The following is a 20,104-nucleotide window of genomic DNA, read 5'->3' on the forward strand; positions in this document are numbered from 1 at the left end:
TAAATGTTAAAATACTTGTCAGGATTTTAGTGATTAGGTTGAAAACTATAAGTATAAAATCTGTCTTCATACTGAACAGTTTATAATAAATTCTGTTATGTACTTGCAACAAACATCAACCCTATTTAGGAAATACAAAGCTTATTAAACATGAACTATTACTAGTTATGTTAAAGCAAAAATTGAACAATCAAAAGTTTTTTTTTCATATTTCCTAGTTTACATGAATTAAGTACATTCCATTTACCTCTATTTCATTTCGTGATTCTCCTATTGCAGGTTTTATTAAAAAAAAACATGGGGTTTTCTTTTTATAAAAATGCTAAATTAGATGACTTCTGGTCATTGTATCAGAAACATTACCAACCATATCATCTATTTAGTTGCACTTGAAATTCATGTTTAAGACAGTATTTTTAAAAACACTTGGCACATCTCTATTGGAATCACCCTACACTATTGGAAGTAAGTTTTGAAATAAATCTTTTTGTTTTATTCGCAAAATTAACATTGTAGTTAATTTTTGAAATATTTATCCCTATTCTTCAGTTAACAGAATAAAATTTTTACTATTGTATGCTTCAGTTATTGTTTCCACGTGAAGAGGATGAAATAATAGCCCATTCAAAACTTTTAGACAACTTAAAAACTGCACTAAGGATGCAACCAAATAGGTAAAAGTTAAAATCCTTTTTGCACAAGTATTGTATTGATATTTAATGGTATAATATATAATATAATACCCCTAATTAAAATATGATAAGTATTTTAGTGATTAACTAGGGCATCTACAATAAATCCCAAAAGGGTGTTTGACCTCTTTAGTAATTCTGTTCTAAATTTGAAATTTTATAGGTTCTATCACATTCTTAATTTGCTCCCACACAATTTATAATTTGTTCTCAAATGAAAATGTCTTTTGTGAATACAATAAATACATAGTAAAAGTTTGATTAGCCAGAATGTGTGTGAATTCTGAAAATTATGATTACTTGAGATAAATTAAGGTAAGTAAGGCAAAGATCATGTATATAATATTAAGCATATACATGGACTTTGCCTTACTATTGGACCCCTTTATTTAATTCATAATTTTTTTTAATGTAGCTTGAGATGGAAAAACAACAAAGGACTCAAGTTGAAAATTTGGCAAAAGCTGGATGTTTATCTGATGATGCTAAAGCTGGAATAACCCCAGCACCTGGAATAGTACCATGTCCTCCACCACCACCTCCATTTCGTATCGGTAAAACAGCTTTTATTTCACATAAATACAATATGTGTTAATGCATTCAATTTCAATATAATATTCTGTTATCACTGTTATCCAGTCAAGACACAAAATTCTGTGTACTTTTTAGTAGTTATATGAAAATTTTAAAAGTATTTATTCTTTGAAATGGTTTTCTATACAGCCATAAGTACATTAGGGAAAATAGGATTGTTTGAAAATATTGAATTTTGTTAGAATGACATGTAAGAAAAAGGACAGTACAGTTTTGAGGTGAAACCTTTGCATATATTAACTAAAACTTTTTCAATTTTCAGGAACTTCCATTATAAAGCAGACAATTTTTAAAATTATGCTCTCTGTCAATCCTTCACTTAAATAATAATCCAAGCCAAAATTTCTCTTGGTGATGATGCACATCGGTAACAATCTCTTAACCCCAAGTTGTTGACTATGATATAAAACCACAAATATATCGAGGCATATAAAATTGCTGATAAATATTGAATTTTCTGAAAATGTTAGGTAATAAAAAAAGAAACAGTTTTAAGGGAAAAATTATTCATTTATTAACTTAGTTTACCATTCATACAAATAAAGAAAAACCCATCATAAATTTAACAAATGACATAAATTTTAAAACTGTAGTCTCTGGCAATTCTGCACATAAATGACAGTCTTTAGACTTAAAAATTGTTTCTTGGTTGGAAAAGCATTCATGTAAAAAGAAATGATTTCAATGAAATCTAAGTCTCCTTCTTAGCTTCATGCAGTTTTATGTGCTTTTATGATTTCTTAGCTGCAAACTTTACTGCATCAAAAAATCAATCCCTGCCCCTTGTTATTCAATGTTAGTGTATAGCTAGGAAATTTTTGCACAATATTACCCAGGAGCTCAATGCTTATAGGGTCAAGTGAATTCTGAACAAATATTTTAGTATGGTAATTTTTCAACTGTTTTTATTTGTAGAAATTTTATTGAATATTATGTTTTTTTGTGTCTTTGATTTATTAATGTGATTATTTTCTGTATGAATAATTTTTTAGGTTCATTAAATGACAAACCTTTAAATTTGTCAAGAGTGATGTCTAAAAATATTCCTCAGCCATCAAATCCTTTGAAATCCTTTAATTGGTGTAAGCTACCAGAAGTAAGAAAAACAAACTTGCTTATTAATATACATTTCAAAAAAATAATTCATAAGTGTATAACCAATGTTATTTGAACCGTTTGGGAAAACTGTACAAAGATATTGATTTACAAAAATTTGATAAGACATTTTGTGCTTATCAAAAACAGCAGGTAACATTTTCATAAAAATTAGTCAAATAATTTTTTTTCTCTGATTGCATTGGATTTAATGTATAAAATTAAACTTAGATTAAAATTAAAAATATATTCTGTGTTTTTTTCTCAATTTCTTTGTGTTTGTTCATAGGTAATATTCCTTTTAAGTTATGAAGTATTTCAGACTTGGATAAGTTTCTGCTGAAATTTATTCTCAGTGCATAACTTTTGAACGATCGTAAATATTGAGATTTTCTGTTTATTTCTAATTTGAAAACTGTGGTGAAATATACATACACATGTATATATAGTAAAGAAATAGGAATTACTCTACATTATTGTTAATTTTAAAAGATTATTACGTTTAGTTTGTGAAAATTAGTCATATCAGTTTTTCTTTGAAGCAGCTTTTCTATATTAGTTAGGTTTCAAAATGAAAAAAAAAAAAAAATTTAAACACACCCTAATTAACAAGTCTCAACCTTTTCTTAAAAAAATATCAGTCTTTTTGATCTATCCTTGCATTACAGAAAATTAAAAGCTATTACAAACGTATACATTTATATTATATAAGTGTACATTTTGCATATTTTAAATGAATGCCTATTATGCTTTTCTTATGTACTTGTTATTAATTTGTAGTGCATTGGTTCAGTTATAGAAGATATACCAGCAGTGGTGACTAAAGCCAAATCAAGAGAACTCTCTGTCATTGATGGTAGGCATGTTCAAAATTGTACAATATTGTTATCAAAATTAAGACTCTCAAATGACGAAATTTGTAGAACAATTCTTAGTATGGATAATAAGGAACAGTTACCAAAAGATATGGTTGAGCAGATAATTGATCTTTATATATAAGTAGGTATATTAAGGGGGAAGAACAGTTTAAGTCAATTTTTCTCAAAAAAGGATATAGTTCGTTCACCAGGAGTTGAGACTTGGCTCCACCTCCTCGGACGCAGAGTTCATTTCAGCGCGGGGGAGTAAGAGGAAAAACATCTCCGTTGTTGAAATTAAGACAACCCTTAATTTGCGCCAAACACAGAAAGTGAATTCTTTTTCACTTACTTTGCTTTATCATCTGCTAATATACCTTTTGTTACACTAGCTAATTAAATATAGTTTACATTTAGAAACTGTTGTTCTCCCAGCGAAATGTCTCATAAAGGACAAACTATTCACTCAAAAGAAAGAAATATCATAAAAAAATAGTGTAAAATATCGTCAAATTTATGGAATATTCATTGTTAAAAAAATGCACATAAAGTTTGCGAAATAAATATTTTTGCCAAACGATCGCCAAATAGCAACATTGTTCAGGATTGCTCACAACCTTCTCCCAAAAATAGCGCAATAGTATCGTCGCATACCACGTGATGAAGGTGGAGCCAAGTGCCAACTCCTGGTGAACGAGCTATACTTGGATCTCCATCTGTTGCATTTTGAGCATTGCTAAGTTTTGACAAAGTAATCATGTGAAAAATAGTCTCTTTTTGGGTGTTATTACACAGTGAAGAAGGACGGTACTATGCTAAAACCCTACCTTTCCCCACGCAAAATCATCTTTCTTTGTATCAGCTTTCTCATTTCGCTTAAACTGTTCTTCCCTTGTAGGTTTCATATGTCATAGGTCAGTCGAAAAATTCAATTATTTGCTATGGATTCTCTGATATTTTCTAATCAGTCTGACTGTTTTTAGGTTTATAACAATAAGCTTCTTTTCTTAAATGTTCTTTTTTTAATGTTTCTGCAAATTAAGTTTACTTGGAATTTGAATATTGTAATAATTTTTTGCATTGTAACTAAATAAATAATCAATTTAAATTAATTTCTAATGATTGAGGCCCCTGGTTACCCATCAGCTACTGGTTCTTTTGACCATTGATGCTGTCCTCTTTTTTTTTTAAACACAACATTACCAAAGTAGCAACTAATATTAGATAACATCAGAAAATCAATAAAATCTAACGTTATCTTGCATAACTTCTAATATTAAAAAGATACAAAAAGTCACTGTTTGCATTAGTTTTGATGCTATATGATGTTAGATTTTGTATTCTGATATTATCTTGCATTGCTTTTTATTTTTTGGAGTAAGCTAGAGGAAGATTTGGATGGTAGTAGAATAATTACGTGATATAGTTTTAATTAATTTTCTGTATTGCTGTTAAGCAGTGAAACATAGAACAATAGTTTTTATAATGTCATTCCATGTATTATTTACTTAGCAATACAGAAATACTAAATAAAATTATATTAGCGAATCCCATTACCATCCATTTTCCTCCTTCCTACTCCAAAGTATATCTTTTGTTCTTATGTTATATTATGATTTTTTTTTGAATATTTCAAATTTATTTAAGAAATAATACTATATCTCAACTTTTATTTTTCATACATTTCTTCATACAACTTTTATTCTTCATACATAATCTTATTCTTCTTGCAATGTTTGTAAAACATGCTTTAAAAAAGTCGTAATTTAAGCCACTTGCTATTTGATAATTATCATTCATTATTTAGATTCTGAAACTACATAATAAAAAACCACCCTATATAATTACAAAGTTAAATTTATATTTGAATTAGTTGAAAATTTATCTTTATTTTTTTTTCCTCGTGAAATGTAACTATGTCAGTCATTTCCAAAAATATTAAAATAAAATTATATCTAAAGTTTATAAATTGTTATTTCTGTAATAATTGAGACAATAGATTTTTTTTTAAAAAATTCAAATTATTTTATTGCATTGTTTTCTTGCTATAAACTGTTTTTTTAGTGATTGTTCTAGGGAATGTTTTCTTACACTGTGGTAAATTAAAACGGCTTTTTCATTCTAACTTAAAAATTCGCTGTGCTACTTGTCCAGCCATGCACCCTTCAAGAAGTAAGTCTTCAGTACAAAAAAAAAAGCTGTATGGTGGCCATTTTGTATAATAACGCACCAGAAGAAAAAAATTTTTACAGTACATTGCTTGATGCCAAGGATCTTTTTCAGAATGTTGTTTAATTCAGCTATCTCCCTCAAAAAATTTCTCAAGCAATACTGATTTTTTTCACCACTTAAGTTACCTCACTGTAATTTTACCTCACTGTAAATTTTAAGTTGCAACTCATATTGCATATATTTTTTTTACTTCATTTTTGCAAGGATTTTAAAACTATTTATAAAGTACAGAAATTATGTAGCAACCTGTATGTTACTCTTTTTCTTGTAATTTTTTATTTAATATCATTATTCTTGTTTTAAAGCTTTTGAAGTTTATGCCTAGTCATGAGGAAAAAGTCCTTTTGGAAGAACATAGCATAGAAATTGATAATATGGCTAGATCTGATAGATTTTTATTTGAAATAAGCAAGTATGCCTTATTTTTTTCTATTAAGTGATTTTGTTAAAAGCTAAATTTAAGGTATATCTTTTTCTACTGAAAATAAAAATTTAACTAAATTATTTCTGCAATATTTATAATTGAATTATAATACAATAAAGCTTGAAATATCATAAAAATCCATCTGTTCGCCAAAATGAAATTTTTTTCTGAAAATTACCAGTCTCATATTGAATTAATTTATCCCGCCATTCCCCAATTTAATATTAAATCCAAAGTGACTTAATATTAGAAAATAATTTCTTTTGGTAGTCTCAGTTAATGATCAAAGTTCCTTGTTAAGAAAAACTTTTTTAACTTTTTTGCTGCATTAAACCACCATTTTTTAAAAAGGGCAAAATAAAAAAAAAATTATAGTATAGTAAAGCTTATTCTTTATATCTGTCAGGGGACTGATATATTATCAGTGTATAAACCAACGGACATATAACTTAAAAGGAAACAAAATGCAAATTCACCATTGAAATAAAATTTTTAATAATGACTTGATGGGAGCATTAGTTTTCAACCTAATATTAATGATGTAGAAAACAATCAACATGGTTATTAATATAGTTAACAAAACACCTGTTACAATTATCTGTCAGTGAAATTGTTTTGTGCTTTTAAAAATTTTTTTGATTTGTAGGAATGTTTCTAAAAACCGTGCTCAGAGATATGAGATTTGAATAATGAAGTTCTTTTTAAAGTTTCTATACAAAGTTTTTTGTGAGTACTGATCTTTTATGCATATCTCATTCTTTTTCAGCGAATAATTTAATCCCTACTCCCTATTCTTAACTACTACTTTTTTATGGGACTTACTTAGTTGAAATTAGGGGGGGGGGAGGATTCCTTTTGTGAGCCTTGCTTAGAACTTTATGAATCCAGGCGAAAAATTATATACTTCAAAAAAATGAGACATGTAACCAATTGTTTTTTTAACATAAAAAAAAATTAAGATGCATAGATTAAGAATAAACTGGAAATACTATGAAATGACAAATAAATGAAAGAGATAAATAAAAGTTATTATAAAATAACTGATTATAATGGTAATAATAAATGTTAATAACGGAAAAGGATAAGTGAGGAACATAAAAATAATGCTTTACTGTATATAAAAATAAAGTTTGTAAGAAATACATATTAATCGCTTAAGACAAATGAAAATAATAGCTAAATTTAACTTTTACATCTAAGCAGCTTTTAAAAATAGATCAGAGCAGTTTGGATTTCATCAAAATTTTTTAATAATGAATTTAAAAATTAATTTAAATGAAAAATTTTTAGTATCTTGTTTGTATTTTTCAACAAGCAGGAAATTTTTTTATTAAAAATATGCTATATAAATATTTTAAATGTACAGTTTATTTGAGGGTGATAAAGTATATAAATTGTTTTATTGTGGCTCCTTGCCAAATAAAGTTTTCATTTTGCCATCACAATAAAATTGTATATATTTTTAAAAAAGTGTGACCTTAGATTTTTAAATAGAAAATGCTATTTTTTTAGTTTATTACAATTCACAGGTCCTGTATATATTTCAATCCGAAATCTTCTTTTTTAACTTTTTTAATGTTATTATTGAAGTTATAGTTTATTTAAATTAAATGTACTTGAAATATTTGTAATTATTTAAATCAGTGTTTCCCAAACTTATGACTTATGTGTAACTTTTTTAAATTCCTCGTAATCCTGTCTACCACTGATAAAAAAATGAATGGATTTTTTTACTGTAAAAAAATGGCACTAAAGTTAAAAATCACATCTGGCTGTTGATACCACTAATTATTAACTGTTATCTCTGCAAAAAATAGTCAATAGAAAAATACTTAATCATAAAGTTTCATGGCTAGTTTTATTTTTAAATAAAATGTTTTGAAATTTTCGTTTGTTGCAAGATATTTTGCATAAGAACGTGTACCCCAGGGGTGAAAGCGAGACGGAAAAGAGGAAAGGCTGGTAGAAAAACCATTTAAGTTATTGCTAGTTTTCGACAGGAGTTTACTTTAAAACTATTCAACAATTTCTTCTTTATCTTGGAAAAGAAGCAGTTTTACTTATATCTTAAAACTATAGAAGAAATATTGATAGTTACAGATATTTTATTTTTCTCGAAAAAATGCTAAAATAAAATGTCTTTCGTAGCAGTTTTTGCTCTTTTCCGTCTTACTATATAAGGGCTTTCAGCCTTTGTGTACCCCCGCTGAACTGTTCCCGCACCCCTGGGGGTACGCATACCACACTTTGGGAAACACTGATTTAAATTGTCAATTAGTTGTCTTTATTTTAAAATATTTCCGTAGCTTTATGAAACAAAATTGAAAAAGTAGAATCATGTTGTCAATTAATTAAAATTAAATACTTTTGATTGTTAACTTTGTCATCTGGCTGCAAAAAATTCATATCCTTGCTGACATTAGGGCGGAATTCAGCTAAATTTTCGCAATTACAATGGCTCACTCAAGCCAATCAGAAACCTGTAATTTTGTAAACATATCGCATTTTGCTATACGCAAAAATACAGGCTTTTGATTGACCACATTTTTCCATCGTATTTGCGAAAATTTAACTGAATTCCACACTAGAAAGTCATGAATTTACAAAATATAGATTTTTCTTTTGTGTTCTGTGTGATATGATAGATTTATGAAGGAGTTAACATAAAACTGACTGATTCTACACTGTACACATATTTTGTTAAAAAAAAGTTCATTAATGAAGGAAACCTAAAATAAAGTTTTAATTCGGTTTAGGGAGCCCCTCTGATGTGGGGACCGGGGCAACTGCCCCTCATGCCCCTGCCTTTGCCAGTCTTTGAGTGTTTGACTGAGTAATGCTGTTATTTTTCTAATAAATAAATAGCAATAGCTAATTTCATTCACTTTAAATATTTTTCTTTTTCAGAATTATTCATTATGAACAAAGAATTCAAACTTTATTCTACAAAAAAATAAATTGCAAGAAAGAGTGAGTGACTTAAAAGCAAAAATAGAGGTATTTTCTTATTATGATTGATTGCCAAAAAATGAAAAATTTGTATTTAAAATTATTCCCATCATTTTTACAATGGTTTTATTTTTTTTAATGAACGTTTTTCTAATTTTAGTGTTCAAAGTTATTTTTTTAATGATAACGATATTTTTTTTCCATTTGAAGTTATAAAAAAAATTCTTCAACATTAAATATTTTATATTAGGTCATTAACAATACATCTTTTTTATAAAAATATACATAACTTTAATTTTTACACTTGTTGGTGGAATAAGTGAGCATCAGATATAATTCTAATTTTATTCTCAATACTCATTTTTTATGATGTTTAAATTTTCTCATTCAAACCCTGCTTTGGAATAGATATTTTTTAGAATCTGGGCTGATTGTGCTCCGGAAATAATCCGGATTTCCGGATTTTTCGTTAACAGTGATCCGGAAGTTTCCGTAGATCGAAGGTCCAGACGTTTCAAAAAATCATTGATCACAGAAGTTTACGGAAATCAAATTTTCAAAGGTGGAACTTAAAAACACAGTTTATTTTATTTGTTTGTAAGGGAGAGCCAGAGGGATACTTTATAAGCTTATTTTCATAATTAATATTCATTTTTTATCAGTAAATAGTTGTTATAATCATTAACTCAAAAAAGAAAGACATATTTGTAAATTTTAATTACTTCTCCAGGTCATCATAAGTATGTGTAAATGATATAGGTATGTGAAAATTTTTAAATATATTTTAAGTAAACTAAGAAATATTGAGAAAAAGGAAAAATTTTCTAATTTTTCAATTTAAACTGGTTTTTTTTTTTTAACTCAGGAAATTTTCCGGAATTTTGACTTGGGCTCACAATCACCCCTGTAGAATGGAACTAAAAGAAAAATCAGATTCAGATTTTTATAGACATAATATGTCTATATATAAAGTTCTAGCATAAGGTTCATAAGGAGGAAACTAAGTACTATGAAGTTTTTTCAACATTATATCTTATAAAGTTTCATCATAAGGTTCATAAGGTTTTGATCAATAACAAATAGTCTATTATAAATTTTCAATTTATGTTTACCAAACTCAAAAATTTGTTAAAAGTTAAGTGGAATATGGTATTATATCTCACTTTGAGCTACTTTCTTAACTTTTATATGTCACTTTGAACATTAGAAAGCCAGAAAATCTATCTTTTTCACGACTTTCAAAAAGGTCACTGTTTTCTCTGCATCATGTAATGATAGGTTCTATACAAAATAATATTATTTAGAGTTTGCTGTAATATTTTGCATAAGTTTTGATGCTATCTAATTTTATATTTTCTGTTATTATCTTGCATTAATTAATATTTTTGTAATAAACAAGAGGATGATTTGGATGGTAGTATAATATTTAAGCAATATAAATTTACTTAATTTTCTGTATTGTTGTGAAACAGTAAAACATGGATCAGTAGCTTTGTCATTCACTCATTGTTTACTTAGCAGTACATACTAAATAATAATTAATTCTGCTATCATCAGTTTTCTTCCTCTTCCTGCAAATGATACTTTGTGTCCAGCTGGTTTTTTGTGAATGATGAGATGGCATTGCATATTTCTTAGGTTTTAAAATTTCTTTAATTTCTTAAATTTGATTTTTTTAATCATTTTTAATTCAATTTTAATTAAATTCAACTAATTATTTCATTTTTATTACATTTTATATAAAGCTAATATAAATATTTTATTATCTTCTTAACAATCAATGTAACGGTTAACGTTTTAATTTAATACAAATGTATAACTCATTAATTCACTGTTGTGGCTGAATTGAATATCAAAATCTATTTTTAACTCTTTATTCCTTTAACTATTTTATTTCTCTTACCACAAAAATTTTTCAGTTACAGGGTTATATTAATTCTCATGGTCTTTTGGGTGATAAAGCGGTAACCAAATTATTTAAAATGGCTGGGGACTTTCGCCCTTCAGTCCGTCATTGACAAAAATTCTCATCATTTTTAATAATGTATTTCTTCGTTCCTATAAAGCCTTTTATTTTGTCTTCCTTGCCATGGAAGTAAATTTTGAAATGCTCTCTAAACAAAACAATAATTGCTTTATATATGCAATAATTTAATTTATCGTTTTCTGTAATGATTATGTCGATAAAGAGAACTATATTAAAATTTTTTAAGTTACTTTCTTCCAAAAATTTTCTTTCACTTTTTTCAATGGTCATATTCTTTCAGTTTTTGAAATTCTACCTAACAAAAAATCTGAATCAAAATCCAAAGGCACTGAAAGAAATTTTTTAAGGATTAAAACCAGGAAAACATGAAATATTTTAAAAATTGTCAATATTTTTTTTTATTGTGAAAATAATTTTATGTATGCACATCACAAATTTTTAACAGTTCTATAATTATTAAGTACTACACCAACAATGTTTGCAAAAAAATTAACATAACATTTAAATTTCGAAACATATAAAAAGGGTAATAAATATTTTTTTATCTAGAAAAAAATTTACACAAACATGTAATTGCACATAAAGCAGATGAAAAACATACTTTTTAACATCAACTTAAAAAGCTGTATTTAGTATTAATGATCAAAACTAGACTACTATCAGTTACTATTTTCAGAATTTAATCACAAAATTTATTTTGGTTTAAAGCAAACCTATACCATTGCCTGTATTTTGCTCATTCAAAATTGTGGATTGCAAGAATCGTAAAAAGGTTTACGAAAAAGAGGCACAATATGTAAACCTTTTAATGGGGCATTTTAAGAAAAGAAAATACAAAAATTGAAGAGATACTAAAGTTAAATTTCGGATATTGATAAATAAGCGAGAGAAAAAGCTATATTAAGCATTTACAAATCTTGTTTTCACAAAGACTATACAGGACCTTTCTGATGAAAATTTACACGAGATTCTTTTCTACTGTGATTTCAATTTTTTTTCTTCCTTTTACTATAATGTAGATGTTTTTCAGCTAAATTTTAAACATTAAATCAATCAAAGAATTTTTTTGCTATTATCATTATTTTACCGTTATATTATTTTAAACATAATTGAAATAAAAAATTTATATACTTGTCTCAAATTTCAGTCAAATAATTCAAAATTAAAGTAATAAACACAATTCTGATAATATAAATGCTTGCAAACTTAAAATATTGTTTATTGTCAGTGCTAAAAGAAAATTGCTTCTAATATCATATCTTTACATTTTAATGCAATTAAACGAATAAAAAAATTTTTGTAACAAATCTATTAATGCAAGCCAAGAACAAATTAATAAATGAATCTTAGAGCACATTATTATTTACACAAAAGACTTATCATTTATTAAAGATAAAAGAAAATTCATGAAAAATTAAAAGAAACCAAATTTTAAATACATTCAGCAGTTTCATAAGGAGGAAACTAAGTACTATGAAGTTTTTTCAACATTATATCTTATAAAGTTTCATCAATGCTCATATATCTGCCAACCCATTTTTTCTATTATTCTAAAAATTTATTGCAAAGTTGCAGAATAAATACTTGACCTTATTTTTTTCTGAATTTTTAAATTCTTATTTGAATAAACAATGAATAAGAATAAAAAACATTACAACTATTTCAATAAATAACTATTTAATTTCAAAACTAAACATTCTAAGAAATAAACTTCATCCAATTATAAAAGCAATATATTTTTACCATTATCCTTTTACATAAACATCTCTATAATCTTTTGGTGAAACACAATTTTAAAAAAATATTTGTTATTAAATACGTTTTTATTCTTTGTTCAAAACAGCAATAATGCTTATAATTTTTTTATTACTTTTATTTTTAAGAAATCTTTCTATTAATTTTTAAAAAAAATCTTGTCTGTTTAATATATCTTTCCATGAATTTACCACCATTTAGAATTTATTCTTTCAATTGGAAGTCTTTATTTTTGTTTTTAGTTTTCTATTTATTAAATTATAAAATCTTAAACAATTAGGTAGATTAAATTTAATGAAACCTTAGATATTCTTATGTTTAAATCTAAAATTATTTGTGGGGTAGGTGTTTCTCTTTGTTTGAAAAGTGCATGAATGTCTTTGAAACATTAATGTTAAATTCATGTAGTGCTCTCATTATAATTTGTTTTTGTAATTTTTTTGTACCATTTCATTAGTTTTTAAAAGAGCTTTAATTGTTTTAAAACTAATGGTTTTCTTACTGCTTTAAATTATTTTTTTTATGTAATATCGTCTTCTTAAAATCTTTTCCATTAAAGGGAAATCAAATTTTTTTCAACTATTTCTGAGGCATCCAAAGAGCTTCAGAGGAGACTTTTTGAACTAATTCTGGAAATTCCATGAATCGTGGTGCTCGAGGAAATGCTTCTGGTTACCACTTATCTAACTTAAACAGGATTGCTGATACAAAATCAAATATAAACCGGAATATGACTTTACTGCATTATATTATTGATACTTGAGAGAAAAAAGTAGGTATTTGTATTTACTTTAACATATAATCATGGTTGCTTTTGTTATAATTTTTTGCCTTTTGCAAAGCCACGTCCCCACTAATTAAATTAAGAAAAATCCAAATCAAGCTCATTTTCATCTAACAATTTATGTGCAACTTCTTACTGCATTGCAAGCAAAGGAAAGAACACTAAAGTTGCAAAAAGCATCACAGTTTTGCTTGAAAATATCAATTTACTATGATTTGAGGCATTGAATAATTTTTTTAAAAATGATTATTCAATTTTAAAAAAAATATCCCAGCGATGCAATATCCCAGCGAGCAAATCCCAGCGATGGCTCGTCAATACAAATACCACACCCGGCTTGCACAGTGCTGATGTAAAATATCCTCAGTGGTAGATGGATCATGGGTGAGAGTTTCCTTGCCGTCATGGTGTGAGAGTTTCCTAGAGGGTTTTGTGGTTTTCCACTCCATATAACGCAAATACGAGTTAGTTCCATAAAAAAAGTCCTTCACAAAGGCAAAATTTCTCCCAATACTTGATTCAGAGTTTCCTTGTCTTCCGGATCAGGTCCAAAATTGCAAGGTTACGGAGTGGATCATTAGTAGTTGTAAACCGAAAAATTTGGGTCCGCTGTTCACCGACAGTTATACAAAGAAAAAATATTTTTGGTTCCTAAGTCACTTTTGTAAAGTTCCAAGCTACTAAAAACTCTGTAAAAGCTACCATTTAAAAAAGAAACAACTTTTTTATTACCTATTAACTAAATTAACATTTTAATTTTACCTTTCAAAATTGTTACTGCTTGCAAGTATATATCTATTGAGCTGTATATGATTGTGTCTACTTTATTACTTTTTAAACTTAATAAATAAACTAATTTTTAGTTAATCTGTTTCAGGTTTCTGATGCTGATATTGTTGATTCATTTTTGAATGTTCAAAGAGACATGCAAGACTGTTCCGTCAAAAGAAAAAAAGTTAATGGAACTTCAGAGTAAGTTATTATTATTATTGTTTTAACTGAATGTAATTTAAAATAATAAATAATCTAATAAAAAAATAATATCTGTTTCTAACATTTAAATATAAAGGAATTGAGGAAGTTAAAAAAAAATGTGTTTGATCATATTCAAACAGACTTTTATAAATTTTTTATTTTGTAACCTTCTCTTCCAATTTTAATCTTGACGTTTGAAGACAGATTTTGACTATCAGTCTCTCTCTCTCTTTTTTTCATTTTTGAACAAAATTTGGTTTTTGACATCAATAACTGGTTTTTGATATGACACATCAAAAACCTGTTGAAAGTGTCAAAAACAGTCCAAAATTGTTGTAATATGACAAAAGTCTGGGACAAATTTATTTTTTGCCATTTGGAACATTTTATTTGCACAATCATACACAATACTTGCATTATATACAAAAAGGGTAGTCACCCACCTGGAATTTATTAGGAATGAGTTTATTAGGAAAGCAAAAAGTTTAGTTGTATGTTCTGCATTGTACACGTACAAATTTCTAGTTCGGCAATTGCACTGTAAGGTCTATCAGATAACCAAAATTTTAAACTTGATAATTTTAAACAAACAAGGTATCATGTTCAAAGTAAAAAATTGAAGATTTGGAAGTAATGACTATTAACTTTTAAATATCAGTTTCAATAAATTATAAGCTGTTAAATGAAAGGCTATATCATTTAAAATTTTTAACCTCTATTAATGAATCTCTCACAAGTGCAGTTTTTTTTTAAAAAATCACACTAATAACAGAAAATGCAATAAATAATTATTATAGTAAACTGTAACAAGACAGGTTATTTTGCACAAATGTGTTGAAACATATTGCATTTTGATTTACAAAAAAAAAATTTAAAAAATAAAAAATCTCGATACATTTTAGATTTTTTACATCTAACAAAAAAAGGAATAATTAAATTATTTTTTTCTGTTTAAAGCAAGATTCTAAGTCTCATTTGTATAATCTGCTTTGCTTTGGAAGATAATAATTGTTTTTATTGTAAATTAATAATTAATTATTTTTTATGTTACATTTGTTTGTTTTTTTTATTAATTTTCTTCTTTTATTTTGCTTTTTCTTCTCTGAAACTCTGCTGCATTTTGCAAGATATTCTCAATTTCGGGCATCATTTTCCTCCCTCTGATATCAAACGGAAAAACCTCTTCATCGTTTTATAATGGCTAATATAATCAAGAAAATAGTTCTTTGTCAGAAACTGGTTATTTTATCATGATCATGTAAAATCTTTGAAAATTATTTTGCATTTTGTTAATGTGTAGTGCTTAAAAATATTTTTGAGTGCTTAAAAAGTATTTAAAAGGTGCTTATTTTTTGTTGAAAAATTTGGTTATGCACCCTGGATGTGTATAAAGGTACTTTCAAAGTACCTTTATACACATCCACTTATTTTAAATTTTTTGATGTATTTTTAAATTTTTTACAGAATGACCAAAAGACATATTATATAAGATACAAAATGCTGTGTATTTTCTATGGGTTTTAGTTTCAATTACAAAATTATACAATATAAAGAAGAACTGTAAAAAGCACCAAATTTTCATGTTTTTAAAATGTGCTTTTAGTAACTGTTTTATATTTTTATTATTTTCTTCATTAATTGTTTTATTTGTTTTGTAATAAAACTTAAAACATTATTTTAAATTTTTTATGCTTGGTTGATCTTCTTACAGTTAAGTATATTGAAGTGTATTCTATTGTTTGAAGAAAAAAAACGTTGTTTATGGTATTGTACCATTTTAAATTTCGTATTAACTATTACTGCTGAAGTTATTGCACAAATCTATCCCCATATCTTAGAAAAAGCATCTTGAATAAAAATAATCGCTACATTATGATGAGGGTGACTAAGCTATGATGAATTATTTTATAGAAATTAGGCAATTAAGATTTTAGCTAAGCTTTTTTTTTTAATAATTGTCATTGAACAGCCGACCCGATTTTTTGGTTTACGACTACTAATGTTCCACGCCATAGCCTTATAATTTTGAACCTAATCTGGAAGACAAGGGAACTCCTGTATCAAGTAGTGTGATAAATTTGCCTTTGTGGAGGAATTTTTGATGGAACTAACCCACATTTGGGTTACATGGCGAGCAAAATCTCCCAAGGTTAGCCTGATGGCAAGAGGACTCTAACCTCTGATCCGTCTACCATTGAGGATATTTTACGTCAGTATTGTGGTCGGTGCAAGGCGAATGCGGAATTCGTATCGACCAGCTGGGATTCAAACCCGGTTCAGCTCATGAGACTGCGAACGCTCTATCACTTGAGCCATCACAGCTCTTAGATTAATATTGTAGTGGATTTATGTCTTTTGCTTATTTTAATATTACAGAAAAATCTTATAAAACTTCATTTGCTTAAAAAAAATATGCTGATGGTAATAAAAATCTAAGTGTTTTGAGTGCTTAAAAACAGGTGCTCATTCTCAAGACTCCATGACGTGAGTGAGGAATATATTCATGCCTCATTCACATCTGGCGAGTCTTGAGAATGGGCGCATATTTTGAAGCTTCAAAACATGTTGACTCAGAATAATATTTTTTTTTTGCAAATGAAATTTTATATCATCAATATGTCAAATGGAAATCTTGCCATTTTAAAGTTTAAGATATTTTTTGCATAATCATCTATAATTTACTCAGTTAAACCATCTTGATAATCCATCCTGCCTTACCCATATTTTAAATATATTCAGTATGTGATTTAAAATCATCGCTTGGTTTTTAAAATCTTTGTAATTGTATTCATTTATAATAAAAATAGCATTGGTATTTATTCATCGTTTTGATTTATAATTCAAATAGTATTGGTATTCATTCATCGCTCTCCTAGATCAAATTGCCCCCATAGATAGCACCCAGGGGTGGTGGTCGGTAAAACTGCATTTTCTTTGTAGTTAACTTCAGTAGCTAACTCTGTAGTTCTTCTTTATTACAATTGTAGTTAACTATAACTACTTTTTTTAAAAAATGTAGCAACTACAAACTACTTTAGAAATGCGTTCACTTCTCTGCTACTTTTAGAAGACAAATTTAACTGGAGAACTTAATTTTCACCGATAGTCGAAATGGTGTTGAATAAAAAATTGGCTAGGTTAAATATAAGGAGATATTAAAAAGTTTTAATTCATGTTTACATGAAATAGTTTTTTTAATTTTAAAACACTTTTTATGAATTTGTTCTTTTAACTTTCAAAATCTATGCTTTTCTGGTCAGTGATTTAGGAAATAATCAAATATTTGTGATTTAAGTGATCAATGCTTTTTTATATAATAAAAAAAAATAATAAAGTGCAAACTTGCTGGGGGAAAAAAACAAAAAACACTGTTAAAGTACGAAAAACAAAAAAGCTAACCACGACGAATGACTTTTGATCTAATGATCGGATCTTCACGTTCTAGGACTTAATCTTAATGATTTGAGGGGGTGACCGAAAATAGGCTAATTAATTAATGCGGACGATATTTTAATTTATGAAATCAGATACAAAAGCGTACTTTATAGTTCCTGTGAAATCGAATTCTAAGAAAGTCAGATATTTGGGATTTGATTTCTGAGGAACGATTCGACCGATTTTGCCTAGTATCAGTTCCTGGCCAAATTATTTGATGCACTAAAGATTCTATATAAATTATCAACTTACTTTAACGACTGAAACCAGTTTGCACTTGTATACGTTCGTGTATTAATTGGTTAACATTGTAATGCAATACTTTAAAAATAATTACAAATAGGAAGTATATAAAAAATCTCTAGAATAGCACTCATTACATGTATGTTTAAATATAAATGTATCGCATATACACTCGTGCAAAACATGCAGTTATTAAAACACTAGTTATTAAAAAACTGCAGTGCGTCTAATGATTTGGTCGAATTAATAATAATGTACTAATATAATACCTGATATAATAAATATTATACAAATTTACATTCTATATCGTTTAATTTAAACGTAAACAAGTGCAAACCACATAAGAGTATCACCTAATAATTAAGATTTTACATAGAAACTTATAGTGCGTCTAATAATTTGGCCGTAGATCTTATTAATGCTCAGCCACAGAGGCATTCTCATTGCGTACGTTTACCCGAAATATAGTAAAGAATAGTTTAGATGAATGCAGTAAACCATTTTTATTCCGTGAACATTTAACGAAAAAATTTTACAATATTTTTATTCATAGCTTTCTTTTATTTACGTCGCACTAGAGCTGTACAATGGGCTATTGGCGACGGTCTGGGAAACATCCCGAGGATGATCCGAAGACATGCCATCACAATTTTGATCCTCTACAGAGGGGATGACTCTTCCATTTTGGTAGCCCGACGACCTGTGCTCGAAGTCGCGCACTTTATGGTAAAACAGTTTAACGAGGACCGATGATCAAAGTGGTCACCCTCCCGCTTACTGACCGCAGCCAATGATGCTTGACTTCGGTGTTCTACTGGGAACTGTGTCTTAATGATCGGGATCATTAATTAAATAAAAATGACCTATCAGTATTGATTATTGACTCATTTGGTTGGAGGAAAAATTAGCTGCTAAGTTATTAGTCTACCTGCCACTGGCTACTAACTGAAAATTTAAATTTTCAAGTCTATTTTGAAGTCAACAATCATTGTCAGATTAACTTTGGATAACTCAATCTTTGCCTTCAACTAAATTTACTCATAATGGTTTTGATACATCAGATAAATAAATGGTCTAAAAAACATCTAAAATCAAATTTCTACGCAGTTATTGGTTAAAATTCTTCTCACCTATAGCCTTTGGAAGTTGTAATAGTTTTCTCTCCTAAACTAACCGTTGCAATTTTTTTCAGAAAAATTTTATTTATAGGATTTTTAACTACCAAACACTTTTCCTAAGTGTATTTTTATTATTGTATGTAAATCGAGAAATACAGTTTCTTTTTCATTTCGGGCTCGTAATCAAGCTTCATCTTCCACGAATCTTAAGAAAACAAAAAATAAGAAGAGTTTTAAATTTTGAAATAAAATGTTTTGTTTCAACATTTGTAATTAAAATATTTATTTATCACTTTTACTTTGATGATGATTCCTATTAAATATTTATTTTGTTTATTGTGAATTTCTGGTTTTCATTGTATATTCTTTAAAAGTTACCAAAGTTTTAACTACCAAAAACTTTACCTAAGTGTATTTTTATTATTATATATAAATCGTTAAATACAGTTTCTTTTTCATTTCAGACTTGTAATCAAGCTTCATCTTCCATGAATCTTAAGAAAACAAAAAATAAGAAGAGTTTTAAATTTTGAAATGAAATGTTTTGTTTCAACATTTGTAATTAAAATATTTATCACTTTTACTTTAATGATGATTCCTATTAAATATTTATTTTGTTTATTGTGAATTTCTGGTTTTCATTGTATATTCTTTAAAAGTTACCATCCCTTTGTCGATGTTGCCGTTCTTTCCAAGTAATAGCTAGGAGACGGAACCCTTGTGAAATCCTAGAAACAAGGAATGATTGATGTCTTGTTTGTATAAAAAGAACAATTCCTTTTTATTATTCAATAATATTAGATACCTTTTTATAGATTTTTTGTTTCTTGAGCTTATGACTGTGCACTTGCTTGGTATTTCAGTTAACATTTACTTGTTGTCGAGGCAAAAAAGAAATTTTATTATTTTTTTTAATAATATATATGCACATTAGTGTTCAATAGATTGGTGATAATAAATGAGG

The 20,104-nt window shown here is 27.4% G+C and overlaps 1 protein-coding gene and 1 long non-coding RNA gene across 25 annotated transcripts in view; both read left to right on the top strand.

Moving 5' to 3' along the window:
* The window catches only part of LOC147817004 (uncharacterized), a 70,534-nt gene extending 56,948 nt beyond the window's left edge, over positions 1–13,586 (top strand). For 6 of the 24 annotated variants that reach the window (XM_087153470.1, XM_087153477.1, XM_087153487.1 and 3 more), the window contains 4 exons: positions 1,108–1,246; positions 2,279–2,382; positions 3,162–3,237; positions 8,802–8,886. In XM_087153470.1, the coding sequence (XP_087009596.1) occupies positions 1,108–1,246; positions 2,279–2,382; positions 3,162–3,237; positions 8,802–8,851 (369 nt within the window). In that variant the 3' untranslated portion in view covers positions 8,852–8,886. Of the gene's footprint in view, positions 1–279; positions 466–585; positions 675–1,107; positions 1,247–2,278; positions 2,383–3,161; positions 3,238–5,775; positions 5,883–6,540; positions 6,621–8,801; positions 8,887–13,144 lie in introns of those variants that run through there. The other 18 variants (XM_087153505.1, XM_087153508.1, XM_087153502.1 and 15 more) reach the window with 14 other exon arrangements.
* Positions 13,587–13,812: 226 nt separating this feature from the next.
* On the top strand, positions 13,813–19,768 carry LOC147817005 (uncharacterized). The gene is made up of 2 exons (XR_015429827.1): positions 13,813–14,341; positions 19,605–19,768. It is a non-coding gene; the product is annotated as an uncharacterized LOC147817005 (long non-coding RNA).
* Positions 19,769–20,104: the final 336 nt, after the last annotated feature.

The sequence above is a fragment of the Parasteatoda tepidariorum genome, chromosome 1, assembly GCF_982258835.1.
Source record: "Parasteatoda tepidariorum strain Cologne lab strain chromosome 1, Ptep-v5.0, whole genome shotgun sequence".
Classification (NCBI taxonomy): domain Eukaryota; kingdom Metazoa; phylum Arthropoda; class Arachnida; order Araneae; family Theridiidae; genus Parasteatoda; species Parasteatoda tepidariorum.